Source organism: Rutidosis leptorrhynchoides, chromosome 9, assembly GCF_046630445.1.
Source record: "Rutidosis leptorrhynchoides isolate AG116_Rl617_1_P2 chromosome 9, CSIRO_AGI_Rlap_v1, whole genome shotgun sequence".
In the NCBI taxonomy this organism is placed as follows: domain Eukaryota; kingdom Viridiplantae; phylum Streptophyta; class Magnoliopsida; order Asterales; family Asteraceae; genus Rutidosis; species Rutidosis leptorrhynchoides.
In genome coordinates this window covers 87530292-87550221 of record NC_092341.1, presented here as the reverse complement: position 1 = coordinate 87550221, position 19930 = coordinate 87530292, and the positions used below count along the sequence as shown (strand labels likewise).

Below are 19930 nucleotides of genomic sequence, written 5' to 3'. Positions count from 1 at the left end.
GGATTTAATCGTCATCAAGATTTGATTGCCATCATTGAGTTGCAGGAAGACTTGGAAATAGTTCTAATATTTGAAGGATTCTTGAGGACAAGAATCTTTTTAAGGGGAATGGAATGTTATAATCCTTTTACCAAGCTCACATGTGTATCACGTGCATCACTAGTTCTACTAAAGATGTATAAATAGTTGGTTAGGTTAGAGGTTAGGGCAGTTTATGAATTTAGTGTGTTTAAACACTCATCTTCTTCCTCTATTCTCTGTAACTCAAGATTGTTTTCTTTTTTTTTTTTTTTTTTTTTTTTGAACGGCAAGATTGCATCAGTCCGGACCGAAGCCTAGTCATCATTTGCACACACACACACGTTCGGGCAGGAAACCCGAACCACGATCACAGGGATCCGAACCCTTAAACCATCCCGGGCAACATTTTCATTTGAATTGTAATTTCAATCTTTGTAATCAATTTCGAAGCCGATTCTTCCTGCGAAGCTTCGTGGTTGGTTACTAGGTCTTCTTCGATTTAGTGTGAATTCAAGAAGAACATATCATATAGATGGCATCCGTGTGTTTTATATAGATGGCGTCTCAACTAGTTGGTTCTTTCCCAAGAGCGTTGTCGTTTAATTTATGGGCCAGGGGTTCAAGTTACTAACCAAAAAACCTGAAAATGGAACTGTAAACATATAGGCTAACTGATATCTTCATTGTACAGATAGTTCAGTTTGTGTAAAAATCTCATTGTAGACTTCATTTTCACAGTTCATTCTGTATTTGATCAATGTGAAATGTAAATGCATATGATTTCTGTATACACTTCATTTTGTATTCTATATCTGTAGCTCTCAAAATAAATAATAATAAATCACTAGAATGAATGATATTGTATATTGTATACTTATTAACAAATGAAACACAGTTTGCTATGTGTTACAATGTAGCATGGATTGAATTATTTATGGCACCATGCTATGTATATCTAACTATAATCTGCATACGGAAATGTGTATCCACATTACCAGAATAGTTTATGCATTTTGAGCAGCAGTAGTAAAAGGCATTGTGTATTTCTCTATCGTTGATTTAATCCGCACCTTGTCTCTGGTCGCAAAAGCTTCCAATAGCATCCCGTTTTTATAGAAGTGAAACAGAGGCACCGACTATTATATCACAATAAACTCAATATCAGCATAAATTAGCACAAAAATTAACAGAAAAATTTAGGTCAATGAGCTAATAAAATCACCTTATTATGTTCATAATTCAATAAACAATATAATATTCATACCTTTATACGAAGACGTTCTGCTATATCTGATTGTTCATCATATTCGTCAATCACCTGCAGCATGAATCCAAACTTAATCATCACTTGCAAAATGGTTTGATGAAACAGAATGTATTGCAATACCATAAAATTTGCCAAATCAGGTTGTTTGACTTTCACAAGTCAAAGTTTTAATAGTACTTTTTATAGAAAAAATAATTATATGAGGCGTCCTTGTGGTTTACATCAGATTTCATTCGGGGTCCCTGAACTTTTTCTTGACGTGCGGAGTCCCTGTACTTTATACTCGTTTCGCGAGGGTCCCTGTGAGTAACATGTGGGGTACCCGAACTTTACACTCGTTAAGTTTATCTGTAAACCACATTGACCCATTACAAAACGAGTGTAAAGTATGGGGCCCTGCACGTCAAAAAAAAAAGTTTATGGACCCCGCATGAAATCTGGGTATGAATTTTTCTTTTTACCTTCATAAGTCAAAGTTTTATAGTAGTATGTTTGACATTTATAAGACAAACTTTTAGTACCTGGATGAACAGTTGGAGTATTTACAATAAGATCAAGTATGTCATAAGAACAAAACTCACATTATGCTTTAAGAAGATAACTGAAGCTTCTTCATCACCTGCGCCTTTGCACAACTTTGCAAATCCTTGTTCGATATATTTACAACTACCACACGAAGTACGATAGAAATCAACCACAACCAACGTATTACTATTTTTTGCTTTTTCTATAACTGCGATTAGTTCCTCATCCTTTTTTATTTCTCTAACACATTCAACTGGGCAAAGTTCTTCATCTTCATCAGACAACTCTTGTGGATCTTCGTTCCCCGTACAGTGGACTAGCGGACAGTGAATCCGTTGCCATTTCATATCATCAAATATGGCTTTATCTTTCAAATGACATGTTGTCAAGGAACTTGTATCCAAAGTTGATGAATTCTTGAATTCTGATCTTAGATTCATACTATTTGCAAAACTTGAAAAGATTTGGTTAGTCACTGTTCCTTGTTTATGAATTGAAGCATGTATAGACCAAGACATTTGGTTGAATTAATGTTTGAAACTTGAATAACTTTCAAGATTCAATGTAACGTGCACCAGAATTGAAAACTTGAGCTTGCAGATGTTCTTCACTCAAACGCGAGCTTTTATGCCCAATTTTGAGTACATCAACTGTAAGAAGTAGGAATATAAACAATAATTAACTGCCTTCGGTTACACTGTAATCCCTATGATGCACAAAGCATATATGGAACCATTACTAGAAAGGATTAAGAATAATAGTCAAGTAGAGATACATAAATTAATTTCGGCTTGATCAATAGGTTGTTATAAATTTCTGTATTTATCTGAGTAAAAATACTCCCCCTCCTGGTTAGCCGGACATGGAAAACCTTATCCTTTTAAAAAAAAAAAAAACAAAATTGTTCCGTTTATTTTGGTTGAGATTTGTCAGTTAAAAAGTTCATCACACAGCAACAGTTTGGCTTTTAAGAATAGACATAACAGAATTTTGGAATTAAACCTATGCAGTATATATCGTACCATTCCGCGTACGATAACAAATTACCTCTCTTCTCATATATAGCCTTAAAATCACAAAATGAACTACTATATATAATATTTTATTCACACCAAGTCAAAAGAGCATGAAATGTGATCCTGTATTAGGAACTATACTATAGCCATTAATGCAAGTTAATACTGCATATTGCAAACATTTAACTATAAAAATAGATTTAAATTTTACATAGTAAAAGATTATGTCATTCAGATTGCTAAATTGCATATGATTTGGAGGTGGTGATAAGAATTAGTACCTTTTTCAGGTGAAGGATGGAGCAGCAGCAGTTTGTTGATCACAAAAAGACACCACGAGACACAGCCAAAGACATTCAACAATCAACACCACACAATTCTATCTTTTCTATCTTATGGTTTCTGATTGATTATTCCACAGTTTAAGTTTTTCAATTTTGGAACACTGGTTTTACTTAATTTACATACTAGTCACTAAAGTTTGTAAGTTTACGATTGTTTCCACTATATTTTGTAACTGAAGTACTGAACACATATAATCAACAAAATGTATTTTGAGTTGATATTTAGTACTGACCGTTCATATATAATTTTAATATGAGTTTTTATTTTTAATAGCTTTTAGCTCTGAGTTAAAAAAATACTAAATTCTATTCTATATGACTATATGATAAAGTTTACATAACACTTAGAATGCAATATTTATAAAATAATACTCGATGCATCTTAAAATAAAAATTTATCTTTTAATTTTTTTTCTTCCAAAATAAACATTTTAAAAGCATTATAATTATAATAACTAATCGATTTAGAATGTCTCTGAAAGCGTAACTTTTACTAGCTTGTAGGAGCTTAAGCATATTTGTTTATAAGCTCCAACTTTTAGTGTTATCTTACATAAAAAAAATTAAAGAACCTATTTCAAAAATAAGTTATGAAAATAATAGTTGAAGTAGCTATCAAAAATAAGCTTTGAACGTATGAAATTAGCAATTACATAAATATGCCTTATTAGTCTAGCTTTAAGAACTCGTGCGTTGCACAGTGGCTTAAAAAATTAGTATACTAATACGTTAATGTTGGTACAGATTCTATGTGTTATACATTAAGTACGCAATTGAACGTCTTTTGTTACATTTGTAACATATGGTAAAGATGCAACCTGCAAAATTTGCGTAGCTATTATATTGACATCAAAAGTATAGCAAGTATATATATATAATTAAGTACGTGACCATAAGTTGGCTAACTTAAACATCTATAATACATTTTTTACCTCATTTACTCTACATTAAATATAGCTAAAGATTGCGGCCAGTTTTCACATCTTACCGGTGTCACGGTGAATAACGGACTTGGGACTACATCTACAACATATGCTCGTATTTCAAATTCTCTCAAGCATTCAATGAAAGTTACCACAATATAATTTTCATATTAAAGAATCAGCATCTTCAATATAATAATGATGTAAATAACATGATCCTAAATTTACATTTACATTTACATATTAACTAACAGACAAAAGTTATGAATAGTGCTAGGGGCATTTTCGACTTTTCACCTTTTTTTTTTTTTTTTTAGTTTTAACTAAATTTCATTTTCATTTTACCACCAAAGGCCCCCACACTTTTTTGAAAACTTCAAATCGACCCCCCAAACAGGGGAGTAAAGTGTCAAATAACCATTTTCATAAAAAAAAATCTTAAATAAACTCCACTCAAATATTCAACGGGTCATATCTTCTTGCTCGCAACGAGTTAAATTTTTCCGACACCATCGTTAAACTCGAAATAATTTTAGGAACACAATGTCACTAGCTATACGCAAAACAGACGCTTTCTAAAAAACGCTAAATATTTGGGGTTCATACACGTTGATTTTGCGTTAAATTTTTAAAAGTCGACAATTCCATAGCGAAACTCGGAGATGCACATATATTGTTAATTTAAAATAACATTTAAATCTCTCACGGGTTATACTTTTTAGTTCGACTCGAGTTGCGCTTCAACGACATCATCGTTAGCCACAAAATAATTTTACTAAACGCAATAAAATACATTAAAAATTGAACCCCCGGCGCGAAGCGAGGGTTCAATAACTAGTATTAACTAATAGACAAAAGTTATGAATAGTTCCAGGGGCATTTTCGACTTTTTACTTTTTTTTTATTTTAACTAAATTTCATTTTACCAACAAAGGCCCCCACACTTTTTTGAAAAATTCAAATCGATCCCCCAAACAGGGGGGTAAAGTGTCAAATAATCATTTTCATAAAAAATCTTAAATAAACTCCACCCAAACATTCAACGGGTCATATCATCTCGCTCACAACGAGCTAAATTTTTCCGACACCATCGTTAAACTCGAAATAATTTTAGGAACACAATGTCACTAGCTATACGCAAAACGGACGTTTTTTAAAAAACGCTAAATATTTGGGGTACTTTTCATACGCGTTGATTTTGCGTTAAATTTTTAAAAGTCGACAATTCCATAGCGAAACGCGGAGATGCACATATATTGTTAATTTAAAATAACATTTAAATCTCTTACGGGTTATACCTTTTAGTTCGACTCGAGTTGCGTTTCAACGACATCATCGTTAGCCACAAAATAATTTTACTAAACGCAATAAAATACATTAAAAATCGAACCCCCGGCGGGAAGCGAGGGTTCAATAACTAGTTTGACACATTTACTAAAATACTAAAACTTTCTGTTGACGAGTCAAATTTGAATCCAGCTAACCTGAGCTAACCAAATTCATGTCACAACTTGAAAATGACATTTTAGGTGTGTTGGTGACTTCCGTTTCTCAAAATCATGCATACGGGTCAAAATTAGCCTTTATTACCCAAATGGGTCATAAATTCCCCTTTTCACCGAATCATGCCCAAAACACGTTTTAAAAACACCAAAATTTGCAAACATACATAACTCGCTATAGTGGACGTGTCCACGCTGGTCATTACCCAATTTGACACTTTTTGACCAAAACGGGTCAAGTGTCCAAAACTGAAGCAAAAAATGATAAGCATCACTACTATGGTAGAAGTTTTTTTTTTGGGGGTGAAGGGTAGTACCCGGCAATTTGGATTAATAACGAAAAAACGCAATATTACAAGAGAGTTTAGTGACTATAGAAAAGCTCTATAGTCCAAATACAACCCGAAAAATCCAAAGCTAACAAATGCTAGACACAACTACAAAGGCGTAAAACAACCCTTGAACAAACATAGCATTAGGAGACAACCATTTATGCAATCTTCCATATGTGCTTTATCCGATGAACATAATTTGAATCCTTCCACCTTAACGACATAAGCTTGAGCCTAATTGTCGAAAAAATCACCTGGAACAGTACCTCCACTGATCGAAGTTTTCCCTTAAATAACCGAGCATTTCTTTCTTGCCAAATGTAGTACACCGTAGCCGAAAAAAACCAATTTAGTAACTATAACACGAGCTACCTTACGGTGATCTACCGGATTTAGATCTTGAACTACCTGAAACCAATTATCTCCTGCAACCGGAAGTGGCATTACGAGTTCCGCTTTATCCCATACTTGCTTCGAGAAGTTGCAGTCGAAAAATAAATGGGTGTGAGAGTCAGGCACTAATTTGCAAAACGGACACACCACATTAGCTTGACCACCATTTGCATTAACATCCCACACTCTTAACTGATCTTGTGTTTTCAGTTTGTTCTTTATAAGAAGCCAAACAATAAAGTTGTGACGCGGTATACACAAAGAGTGCCAAACTACATCGAACCATGGAACTTTACTAGCATGTGGCCGGATCGAGTCTCAAGCGTGACGGACTGAGAAATCATGAAGATCACCATTACAATCCCTCCACCAGACTACATCATGTTGATCACTTAATGGAGGTAACTCAGCAAGCAAGCTCAGTCGTGAAGACCATTGGACCGGCCACCTCCAACCATTCGAATTGAACAACATAGCAACTGTGAATCTATCATTAAAACCAGCTCTAGAGATGTCATTTCGAGAAATAATATTAACCAATGGACCATAATCACACCAAGTATCAAACCATGCCGAGGTGTTTTTTCCATCCCCAATCTTGTGTATAATGTGATCGACTGCATGTTTCTCCTGCAGAGGCTGCTGGCATAATTGTTCATCTAAAAGATGGCCAAAAAGTTAGAATGATGATATCCTCAAACGTCTCAAGTTAGTGTTCATACTAAGCTCTGGTGTCAAGCCAACCTGACCCATACCAGAATACCCAATTGAACTCAAACACATTTTGACCAGTGACCCACTCGCCCCATTTTGACACCTTTACTATATAATCACTTTAATAATAACAGTCATTATTCATTAATTTCTCTCCTTAATAACATACCCTAGTTTAGTGTTCACACTGAGATCTTTTTAGAATTAGTAGATAACAAACTAACAGCATCAAAAGACAACAGAATCAGAAGCCAGCTACATATATAATAGCGAGTCAGTAAATACATAACAATTTGTACATGCAAATGATGAGAGGATCATTGCAATGATCCACTTGAAACACAGGCATGTCATTTATTTAGATGGTAATCTGAACCTGTTCGAAGCTAACTAATCAGTAAACGCGTTCTTTGAGTACATCAAGCTCCATTTCAGTAGGATCAGTAGCTTGAATCTTATAATGGACCCCGTTAAGCTCGCGTCTAAGCCTGTCTTTTGATGTCGCGTATAACATCTTAGCTCGAATCCTAGACGTTGAAGGAGACCTTAAAAACATACAAGTAAAAGTTCAGAGATCAAATAAAAATTCCAATCAGGGTGTGAATTGATGGGTAATAAAACAGCTCTCGGATTGAAACAGAGTGTTTTTATTATTTTATACATCAAAACACAACAGATTCATTTGACGCAGAACAAATTTTCGGCCTTTTGTTAAAATAATTGATTACAAACACAATATACAAACAATAAAAATCTAAATCCTCACATTCAATCATTCGATGATACTATAGACATTGGCAAATTTTTACCAATTTACACCGATTTGGTTCTACTTTATCAACTCTTGGCAACTTTCAACATGTGTGACCCATTTAAGCACTTCCCTTTTAGCTTGTTTTTTATTATTTAATATTTCACATTTTAGGCTTGTGAGATAAAACACAACCAAATGAGTCAGTTCATAGCTAAATCAAATTTTAACTCCTTTACTACACTATATGTAAAGTGGTGCATTTAATAGCATTAGTTGAAAAGGCGGGCTTAACACTTACCATAACCATCTTCAAATGCTAAAGATCAAACTGATAAACTTGAATATGAAAAATACTTCCAATCAGAAAGGGGTCGAGTCTATTATAGTCAACGTGTACAGTCCTCATAGCGATTCTAACAAACAAAAAATATGGTCGAGTCTTGAATCTTGTGTAGGTAATCAAAATTCGGAATGGGTGCTTTGTGGTGATTTCAACGAGGTAAGGGATAAAACGGAAAGGCAAAATTGCGAATTCGTGGAAAGAAGGGCCGCGTGGTTTAACACATTTATTGATAATGCAAAGCTAATTGATGTACCCATAGGTGGTAAGCTGTTTACAAGGGTTTGTGACAACGGCATAAAGCTTATTAAGCTCGATCGGTTTCTAATCTCGGAAAAATTTAGGAACACTTGGGGTGAAGTTTCGGTCCTTGCACTAGAAAGGAAGATGTCTGATCACTCTCCTATTGTGCTACGTGATATGGCCATTGACTTTGGACCTAAACCGACTAAGGTATTCAATGAATGGCTCGAGGTAGAGGGATCTTCAAAAATTATTGAAGATTGTTGGAATGAGGAGGTCGATGCTTATAGGGCTGACTGTAGATTCAGAAAAAAGTTAAAAAATGTGAAGTCGTCTTTAAAAAAGTGGAGCCAAAAATCATTAGGAAATCTTGAAGCCGAAGTTAACTCGCTATGTGCGGAGGCTACCAAGTGGGAGCAAATAGCCGAAACTAGACAGATCACTAATGATGAGAGGCTTGTATGGATGCAAGTGAGGAAAAAGTGGGCCGAAATGGAGAAAATTAAAACGAACATGGCTAGGCAAAAAGCTAGAATCAAGTGGTTTTAGATGGTGATGAAAACTCTAAATTTTTTCACTCGTCTATTCGTCGTAGGGACTCTAAAAGAAACATCCGGGGCCTCATAATTGACGGCGTGTGGAATGAAAACCCAATAGATATTAAACAAGCGGTGTTCACTCATTATGAAAAAATGTTCAAATGTCGACAAGAAAATAGATTGAAGTTCTCGAGTGAGGTTAATCAGCCCAGAGTTAATAGCATCTCAGCTCTACAAGCCGAAGCTCTCGAAGTTCCATTTTCAGAATGTGAAGTGTGGGAAGCCGTAAAAGATTGTGGGTGTTCGAAGGCCCCGGGCCCGGATGGTTTCAAACTCAAGTTCTTTAAGCTTCATTGGGACGTGATTAAACATGATTTGTTATTGGCACTTAATCGGTTTTGGGAAAGTGGTGAAATCTCAATAGGGTGTAACGCCTCTTTCATTACCCTTGTGCCCAAGAAGACAGACCCTTTGAACTTGAATGGTTATCGACCTATTAGTCTTATAGGGTGTTATTACAAGATACTCGCAAAGGTTCTATCTACCCGGATCCGAAGAGTAATCCCGAGTCTCATCGATGAAGTCTAAAGTGCGTTCATAAAGGGTAGATTCATTCTCGACGGTGCGCTAATTGCTAGTGAGGCTATCGATTATTTAAAGAAGAACCGTAAAAAAGCCTCATATTTAAGGTCGATTTCGAAAAAGCCTTCGATAGTATCAATTAGGACTTTCTCCTTGATATAATGAAGCAAGTGGGGTTTGGTGAGAGGTGGAGGAAGTGGATCCTAGCGTGCCTAGAATCGGCTTCAATTTCCGTGTTGGTTAATGGTTCTCCTACGAACGAATTCAAGCTTGAGAGGGGGTGATATTGCTCATTTGATATTTATTATTCTTCACAATATCGGTTATATTTTGGTCCGTTGGATACGAATTGGAGTTATTTTTGCTATATATATTTGGAGATTTGAGTTTAGGAGCCGAGAAGTTCATTATTACGTATTTGGAGGTTTTTCGAGGTACATTTGACACCATGATATTCTATGTGCCTGAATTGCCGAGTTATTGTAGTGACCCAAACTTTTTCATGATTATATATTAAATGAAAACTATATTTGCATGATTAAATGTTTCCAACATGTTAAGCAATCAAACTTGTTAAGACTTGATTTATTGAAATGAGTTTCATGTAGACAATTGACCAGCCAAGTTGACCGGCGATTCACAAACGTTAAAACTTGTAAAAACAACATGATATATATATATATATATATATATATATATATATATATATATATATATATATATATATATATATATATATATATATATATATATATATAACATGATATTATGATGATTAAGTATCTCACCAAGTACATTAACAATGAGTTATATACATAAAATGAAAGTAGTGAATTAAGAAACGCGAAACGATATATAACGGCTATCGTTACAACAACGTCTTACTAAATACATATGTATCATGTTAAGATATTAATACACTATGTTTAACATCATGAAATAATAATTACATATATCATTAAGCGTATTAACAATGAACTACACGAGTAAGATGAGACTACTAACTTAAGGATTTCGAAACAATACATATATGTAACGATTATCGTTGTAATAGTATTTTATACATATTTATATGATATTAAGATATATTAATACACCATGTTAACATGTTAACATAACAATTTAACATCTCATTTAAGTGTAATAACAATGGATCAATTACATTTAACAAGATCGTTAACTTAAAGGTTCCGAAACAACGCTTACATATAACGACTAATGATGACTTAACGACTCAGTTAAATGTATATACATGTAGTGTATTAAGATGAATTAATACACTTTTGGAAGACTTCATGACAAATATCAAAGTACTTCTACTTAACAAAAATGCTTACAATTACATCCTCATTCATTTTCATCAACAATTCTACTCGTATGCACCCGTATTCGTACTCGTACAATACACAGCTTCTAAGATGTATATACTATTGGTATATACACTCAATCATCAGCTCCTTATCAGCCCATGTGAGTCATTAAACATGTGAGAACCATCATTTGGCAACTAGCATGAAATATCTCACAAAATTACAAAAAAATATTATAAATCATTCATGAATTATTTACATGAAAACAAACTTACACATCCTTTATATCTAATCCATATACCAAAGACCAAAAACACCTACAAACACTTTCATTCTTCAATTTTCTTAATTGATCTCTCTCAAGTTCTATCTTCAAGTTCTAAGTGTTCTTCATAAATTCTATAAGTTCTAGTTTCATAAAATCAAGAATACTATCAAGTTTGCAAGATTACTTCCAAGCTTTCTAATCCAATCCAAGTAATCATCTAAGCTTAATGGTGTATCCTAGGAGATACTTGATGTCAAAGCTAAGGGGTATAAAATACTATTAAATTTTACAAGGAAATACTATTAAATACGATACAATTTTACACAAGATATTTATTTATTTATAGAATGGATATACTTAAACCTTGCTACAACACTTATAGACAGTGTACCTAATCGTACAGTAGTGTAATTTTTAGTAAGTCCGGTTCGTTCCACAGGGAAAATCTTTAAACAAAGCTTAACGCTATATTAGTTTACTTTTATAAAAATACAAATATATATATAAGTAATATTATTATTATAAAGGGGGTTTTTTTACCGTTTAATGACCGGTTTGTCGATTTTAAAACTTTAGTCGCAGTTAACACCAAATGTAAAATGTTAAATAAATAAAAGACTTAATTTAAAGCGTAAAGTAAATAACGATAATGAAATTGCGAATAATAAAAGTGCGATAAAATAAAAGTACGATAATTAGAAGTGCAATTAAATATAAAATAAAGGAAATTAAATATGAAATAAAAGAATTATGCTTATTTAAACTTCTGTAATCATGATGTTTGACGTGTTGATTTTAGTTTTATGCCCATGGGTTAATTGTTCTTTGTCCTGGATTATTTAATATGTCCATACGGATTTGTCCATAATAGTCCATCAGTCATAAATATAAAGAGCAAAAGCCTTCGTCAAATTATTCTTATTCCCGAAGTCAAATATTCCAACTAATTGGGGATTCGAATTGTAACAAGGTTTTAATACTTTATTTAATGAATACACCAGGTTATCGACTGCGTGTAAACCAAGGTTTTACTACTTTGTTAACAATTACACCAATTACCCTTGAATGTAATTCACCCCTGTTTCAACAAGTCTATTAACTATTAATCCAGTTCCGTGTCCGGTAAAATGAATAATTATTGGTATTTATAAATATCCCGCCCACCGTACCCAGTCAAGCGTATGTGGTTATATATAAATACGTCAAATTATAAGTTTGTATATTAAATTAACAAGGTATTGTTTAGTTAATATAAAACCCATTAATAGCCCATAGTCTAATTTCCACAAGTGTCGTTCTTTTATCCAAATCCCAATTATGGTACAAAGCCCAATTACCCAATTTTAGTAATTAGCCCAACATCATGATTACTTCGGATTAAATAAGCATAATAATAACTTAGCTACGAGATATTAAATTAAAAAGGTTGAACATAACTTACAATGATTAAAAATAGCGTAGCGTTACACGGACAGAATTTCGACTTACACCATTACAACATTCGCTAACATACCCTTATTATTAGGAATTAAAATTAAAATATAAATATATATATTTTACGTATACATATATAGAGAGATTGAATTTTTTTGGATATAAAAATGATCAGAATTCGTTTGCTTTTATAGGAATTTTCGTCCAGGTAATCTCCGCGACTCGCGGCATTTTTTGCCTTCAAACTCCGCGAGTCGCGGAGTTTGAAATTCCAGCTCATCAACTTTGGAGTCTTTCTTGCCGACGGATTTTTATTATTTATATAATATATAAATAATTATAAGAATTATTTAAATATTATATTACATTTATGCGCATAGTTGACTTGTAATTTTTAGTCCGTTGCGTCGAGCGTTGAGAGTTGACTCTGGTCCCGGTTCTGGATTTTCGAACGTCCTTGCGTACAATTTAATATCTTGTACTTTGCGTTTTGAATCTTGTACTCTTGTAATTTCGAGACGTTTCTTATCAATAATTTGAACCTCTTTGATTGTCTTTTGTACTTTTGAGCTTTTTGGTCGTTTGCGTCTTCAATTCGTCGAATCTATCTTTTGTCTTCACCTTTTATTATTTAAACGAATATCACTTGTAAATAGAACAATTGCAATTAAAAGCTTGTCTTTCTTGGGGAATAATGCTATGAATATATGTTCGTTTTTAGCATTATCAAATATTCCCACACTTAAGCGTTGCTTGTCCTCAAGCAATATAGTCTTGAAATACTAGAATCACTTCTTTATTCTTCACACTTTGTACATCAGTGATTTCTATACGGCGGTATAAACAATGGTAGTAACGATGTGGTTTACAGTCCCACATGACTATAAAATTTAGATCCATTAAGGAAATTGGATCTTTATGAAAATATTTGATCTTTTGAAAATTAAATCTAGCTTTTACCCTAGATAAGTTTTCCGGAATAACCCTTCACCGGTGTTTGCAAAATATTTTTGTGGGTTTGGTGGGTTTCAGATTTGAAAATTTTAGCTCAAAACTTATGGTTTTGTGTCACCCACTTGCTAACCTTGTATTAGGAAAGCAACACATCCAGTATACTTGCTCCGTATATTACCTTTCGGTAAACTACCGTCTGGTTGTAAAGGAAAGCGTTGAACAAGCAACTGTTAAGGCAATGTCCCCTGACATGCTTTTAATTATGGTCTATAACGTGTCGGACGCAATTACTATCCTTTGTAGGAGCAATAGTAAAGCTCACCCTTTTAATTTGTCGGTCTGGCACAAGGTCCTGTCTTTGACCATGCTATGCAACCACCGTTCTTATGGTTGACACCCGATTTGGTTCAGGTGACCTAATGAATTCCAGGTGAATTCCTAGGATTTTACGTTCAATGGTAATGAACGCATTGAAAATGGGTTTTCAGAAAACAAATCGGTTTATAATTTGATCAAAATATTTTCTCGTTCAAGCTCGAGTTTAGATATCATTGAATTCCATGAGTTTGTAATTCTCAATCTTTAAGGTCAATCTCAAGGATTGAGTAATATCAGGCTTAAAAGCTGATTTTTAATCTTTAAGGAGATTATCCTTTCTGGGGATCTGATTCATTAGTCTTATCAAGCTAATTTGCACGGTGCCCCCCCATTGTACGAGATAAATCCTTCTCATGGTTAGGATAAATCTGACCACTTGGCGACCCTGTTTTATGCTGAGGTCCGTGGATTTCATGCTGATTTTAGTGATGACTTTTCTAGATTTTTCGTCAACCTACAGCTGGTCTGGACGACAACTTCCTGACCTAAATCAAGAAGCGCGTTACTTTTTCGCCAACCTACAGCTGGTCTGGACGACAACTTCCTGACCTAAATCAAGAAGCGCGTTTCTTTTTCGGAAGACTTTACTTCCTTTTAATGATGAAATTGATTCATCGTGTAGATCCATCTTTCTTACAGTAAATCAGGTAAAACTTTTTAGTTTAGTCCAAAGCAAAAGTATTTTCAGTTATTTGTACAGAAATATGTGACATATGTTTAAAATATCTTGGTAAATTTTCCCACACTTGGCTTTTATTTTCCTTTTTATTGTCCTCTATTCCATTTTAAATGAATTTTAACATTTTGGTTTGTTTCTCAATTTATGTCCTTTCCGAGGTAACAATAATTTCGGTGTTAAAACCTAGTTTTATCGTTCATAAATATGTATAAACATGATTTTGAGTTCATTTAGTTGAAAATTTTGAAAAATTTTACTAGAATTGGGTAGTCAGTATATAAGACTAGGGCTATTCTTTATTATCAGAGAGCACTAGATTCTAATACAACTACTACTTTACTAGTATTTCTAATGGTAACCAAGTGTATAAAGTAAAAATTTTAAAATCCGAAATAATTTAACCCCTTCTCACACTTAAGATCTTGCAATGCCCTCATTTGCAAGAAATCAGTAACAATTTAAATTATTGAGGGTGATTTGTGTGAAAATGATTAAATTTTACCAAAGTTTCCAAACATATTTGTGTTTGCTTGCTGAATGATAAATGGTGCATATCATTTGTTCATTCCGTCTTGTTGTTATTTCACATATATTTTGTATCTTGTCGTCAAAATTAGTTGCTTTTGCTGAACTTAATGCCAGTCTTTGAAAATGCGTTGTTTTACCCTGTTGTGTACATAAAATAAACTGCAAACATATATACATATTTTTGAAGTTTGGTATATTACCCCACATTCAAAAATTATTAAAATCTAAGAATAAAAGTTAGAAAATTATAAAAACTATTACAATATTAACATAAGTATTAAACGTATCAACATTACAAATTACAAAATAAATAAAACTAAGTAGACTAGGGATGATACTGATACCAGTAGGGGTTCCATGCATAACCATAGGTGCTATAAAATGCTTCGGCTGGGTTATACGTAGGATACGGTGGTTGAATCTCTATAGACCAGGTAGGGAATATGGGTGATGGAGTAGGAATATAGTTTCTACCTATATGTTGGCAATAAGCTATGATTTAGTTTTGATGAACTTGCCAATCTTCAAATGCTCTATGTCTAGCATTTTCATACTCTTGTGAAGCTATAAACCATTGCATTTCTGCCATTTCATTTCCCCCTCCTACATTACCTTGCTGTTGGTTTCTCTCAACCTGTGGATGTCTACCATGGTATTGTACTGCGGCGGTATTTCGCCTCTTCAAAACCTTCGCACCATGGTATACATTTAAACCTATTGTATCGCGGGGTTCTGGTTCTTTGATTAGTAATCCCCCCGACTTATATCCACGCCGAGATATTCAGCAATCAAAGTAATAAATATACCACCTCCTATTATGCTATGTGGTCTCATCCCCCTAACCATAGCTGATAAATAATAACCCACACAATAAGGTATACTTACAGCGCTTTGTGGGTCTCGAATACACATATGGTAAAACAAATCCTGTTCATTTACCTTTTCCTTGTTCTTACCTCGTTGTGTAATCGAATTGGCTAAAAACCTATGAATTACTCTTAATTCAGCTCTATCTATATCCAAATAAGAGTAATTTCCCCCTTTAAATCGGTGATGGCTAGTCATTTGACTCCATACACCATGCGTATCAAAATTTTTGTCTATCTTCTTACCGTTTAGTATCAACCCTCTACAATCGGCAGATGCTAGCTCCTCAGGCATATATATACGTAAATCCTGAGCCATGTCTAGTAAAGACATGTGGCGCATCGAACCTCCTAACAAAAAATCTAATAAAAGATCGATCGGTTAAACTAGCTACCCGATCATTTAATTCTATACTACACAACAATTCTTCACACCATACTTTATATACAGGTCTACGCATGTTGAATAACTGTACCCAATCGTTAAAAGTAGAATTACCATACCTCTGTGCAAGTAATTCCCTAATTGGCCCGGCCAATTCTACAGCTTCTAATGGTCCCCATTCTATGACCCTAGGTACTTCAACAGCTTTAGAATGAAGAGTATGCAAACCCCTTTGGTATTTTGGATAATCTATCCAAAGTCTGTCAAATCTCAGGTTCGGGTGCAAATCTTCCAAGTGCATATCAGAAAATGTCATGACTGGATGAGGTATATCTTGTTTGTAGTAGTTATCCACCTCCTGTTGTTCCACATTCTCAGCAGGAGCATTGCGAGCTTGGGATGAAGATTCACCCCTTTCAGTCTGCAAAACACATCAAACACAATTTTTGTGCATCCAAATATTCATTAGTGTCAGCAAAATCATCAATCATAATAATTACAATGACATGATCAATTTATATCAAACTTAAGCTCATTTTCATATTTTCATCAAATCTACACTTTTTTAAATAAGCATATACGAAAATGTTCGCCAAGTTCATAAGCATGCAACTCAAATAACATGTCAAAATAATCATTACTAGCAATTAAACAAGTTTCAAATGGCATTATCTCTCAAAAATCAAGTTCATGAATTTTAGACTTGAAAAAGTCCACTTTAATTCTCAAAATCATGTTTAGGCTCAAAGTTTGGATCATTTAACTACCTAAACATGTTACACTACTTAATTTAGCAACAATTCATGACAAAAATCGGCCATAACCTGTTTATATCAAAAAGCCCCAAATTTGCTCAAGAACACAAACCCTAGATTACTCAAAATTTGAAGTTTAAGGCTTCTAATCATGTTAAATAGCATCAATCTAGGTTATACAAGCATAATACATAAACAATTTAAGCATAATTACACTAAAAAGCATCAAAATCAAATTGGGTATAAAATTGCTCAAGAACACTAATTTTCAGATTAAATGGTGTTTAGGTGTAGAAATTTACCGTTTTTCTTGAGTAATTCCTTGATAGCATCCTTCTTAACATGATTTCTTGGTGTGTATTTTTCGGGTTTTTGCGGGTTATTTTCGCAGTTTTTGTTTTTGTGGTGTGTGGACTGAGCTGTTAGTTCAGCTTTTTTTTTTCTGGATTTTGGTCCCTCCGCGAGTCGTGGTGTTTGACCCTTCAAACTCCGCGAGTCGCGGAGTTTGTATATATATATATATATATTTTTATATATCTTATACTAATTAAAACAATTAAGTAATTAATTTTAAAATTTTGTTTCCCTTGTTATTTAGGACGAGGTCGTTTCGGATCGATGTCCTAGTCCGTCTTTCGACAAAATTTTAAAATTTGTCTTTTTCAAGCGATTGTTTTAAAAGCTAAGATTTTTGGTTTTTTTTTTTTTAATGTTTTTGGCATATTTTAATTCAATAAGATTAAAAATAATGATAATAAAAGTTCCCGTCCCTCCCTCCGGTAAAGCAATTTCGGTTTAAAGACCTAGTCTTCAACTTACGACGAATTTTAAAAATCATATTTTTAACTTAACGAAATAAAGTAAATTTTTGTTTTTAAATTCACACAACTTAAATATAAAATTCAAAATTAATATTAAAAATTCACACCAAACTTACAATTTAAAATGCATAAAAATAAAATTCATATTTTAAAAATTAAAAATTCACACCAAACTTAATTTAAAAATTCATATTATAAATTCACACCAAACTTAATTTAAAAATTCATATTATAAATTTACACCAAACTTATATTAATTTTTTAAATATTTACAATTTTAAATATATTGTTTTTACAAAGTTTACAATATTAATTTAAGATTTATATATTAATTTTTAAAAAACATGGTAAAAATAAAATTAAAAATCTTTTTGGCTTTTATCCCACTTTAATCAATCAAATATTATCAAAAATATGCGCCCCTCTTTTCGGTAAAGTAATTTCGGTTCCAAGACCTAATTTAACTCATGACGAATTTTTGAAATATTTTGGGTTGATTGATTAAAGATAATTATATCTTAAGAATGAACGTTAAATTTCGCAGTGATGTAATAAATTTTTGTATGATATCAATAATTTCGGTCTCCAAACCTAATTTTATTTAATACCAATTTAATACTTTATAGCGAACAAATTAGCGTTTATTATCAAAAGGTTAAAAATAAAAATAAAAACAAAAAAACTGTACAGACTTACCTAAGAGATAGTATTCTTAGTTATACGATCTATCCCATTCATAAGATAGTCGGTTTAATTGGTTTTCCATGGCGACATAGGTGTAACCTCGAGCATTCAGTGTTTTTTCTTCTAAACATATGAACGGTCCGTTTCTACATAAAGTAACAAATTCGGTGTTTGAATAGGTTTGATTATTTGAACATTTACCTCCATGTGACAATTTTCCGCATTTGTGACATCTTTCAAGGTGTTGTGCTCTTCTTTTCGCTGCAGATTTTGATTTTCCTTTACCAAATTGTAACTTATTATCTTCGCATCTGGATTCTTTTCTTACTTCGTCCAATCTTTCTCTGATTACTGATACTATTTCACTCGAAAGTGTGTCATTATTACGTTTAGTGATCAAAGCGTGTAGCATTAGACCATGGTTTAGTTCACAGGCAGTCTTCATTTCGTAAAAACCTAAAAAAATAAAAATTCAGAATGGGGGGAGAAGACTAGTTCTTTAGGGTCTGCTAGGGAAAGACCATTCGGGTTCCATTTTTGAGAACTACACGAAAACAGACAATCTAACTCTAATAGAAATACATAAACCTCCCTATACTTAGTTGAAATTGTGATTAACATTATTTTCAATTGAATCATCAACAACTTGTATATCTTTGACTTTTACTTCAATCCATTTGTTGATTTCCTCCGTAACTTTCACAAATTCAACTAACATTGCCTTTTCTTTTGACGATAAATTGGATATTAATCGGTTATATAACTTAAAGTTTCCTTTAATCTTAGCATCGTGAATCCGTTTATAAAGTTTCTTCGTTGAACTGTTAAAAATGGGTTCATCTAATTTCGTATCATCAACGGCATTCTTTGTGATTGGATCATCATTAAGTGTTTCTTCATCTTCCCCACACTTATGCGTTTTTATTGGTCTAACAGTTTTGGTTTGTGGAGATCTAAACTTTCGGTTAACAAAGGTGATCGATGTATCACCATCCCTAAGTGTTATTCTACCTTCTCTTACATCAATGAATGCCTCGGTGGTTGCTAAAAATGGGCGACCTAGAATTAGAGGAATATCAAGGTTTTCCTCCATATTAATCACTATGAAGTTTGCAACAAAGGTCAAACTTCCCACGTTAACAAGTAAATTATTTGCTATTCCAACCGGGTGTTTAATGGTTTGGTCAAATGATTGAACACCTATTTTGGTTGGTTTTAATTTACCCATGCCTAATCTTTTGTATAAGGAAAGAGGCATAATATTTGCACTTGCTCCTAAATCTGCGAGTCCATTATATACAGCACCATCATTAAGTAAGCAAGAAATGATAAATTCACCCGGGTCTCCTGCTTTAGTAAGTCGAGTTGGTTTG

The 19930-nt window shown here is 33.3% G+C and overlaps 2 protein-coding genes across 2 annotated transcripts; one reads left to right on the top strand and one right to left on the bottom strand.

The window, feature by feature from the left end:
* Window positions 1-843: 843 nt before the first annotated feature.
* Window positions 844-3219, bottom strand: LOC139866875 (thioredoxin-like 4, chloroplastic). Its single transcript, XM_071855171.1, has 4 exons — window positions 3111-3219; window positions 1870-2463; window positions 1286-1339; window positions 844-1157 (listed from the first exon to the last, which is right to left on the bottom strand). The coding sequence occupies exons 2-4, from the start codon at window positions 2329-2331 to the stop codon at window positions 1026-1028; spliced, it is 648 nt and encodes a 215-aa protein (XP_071711272.1). The 5' UTR covers window positions 2332-2463; window positions 3111-3219; the 3' UTR covers window positions 844-1025.
* A 4915-nt stretch (window positions 3220-8134) lies between these two features.
* On the top strand, window positions 8135-8923 carry LOC139868229 (uncharacterized). Its single transcript, XM_071856560.1, has one exon. It carries the CDS (start codon window positions 8135-8137, stop codon window positions 8921-8923), a length of 789 nt encoding a protein of 262 aa, XP_071712661.1.
* Window positions 8924-19930: the final 11007 nt, after the last annotated feature.

What these genes read in the sequence shown, in the direction of transcription:
- LOC139866875 (XM_071855171.1), bottom strand. Translation starts at nt 2,331, where the DNA reads ATGTCTTGGTCTATACATGCTTCAATTCATAAACAAGGAACAGTGACT. An exon ending in TTATCTTCTTAAAGCATAAT is followed by an intron (nt 1,340 to 1,869) that starts GTGAGTTTTGTT and finishes TTCATGCTGCAG; the next exon opens with GTGATTGACGAATATGATGA. An exon ending in CAGAACGTCTTCGTATAAAG is followed by an intron (nt 1,158 to 1,285) that starts GTATGAATATTA and finishes GTGATATAATAG; the next exon opens with TCGGTGCCTCTGTTTCACTT.
- LOC139868229 (XM_071856560.1), top strand. Translation starts at nt 8,135, where the DNA reads ATGAAAAATACTTCCAATCAGAAAGGGGTCGAGTCTATTATAGTCAAC.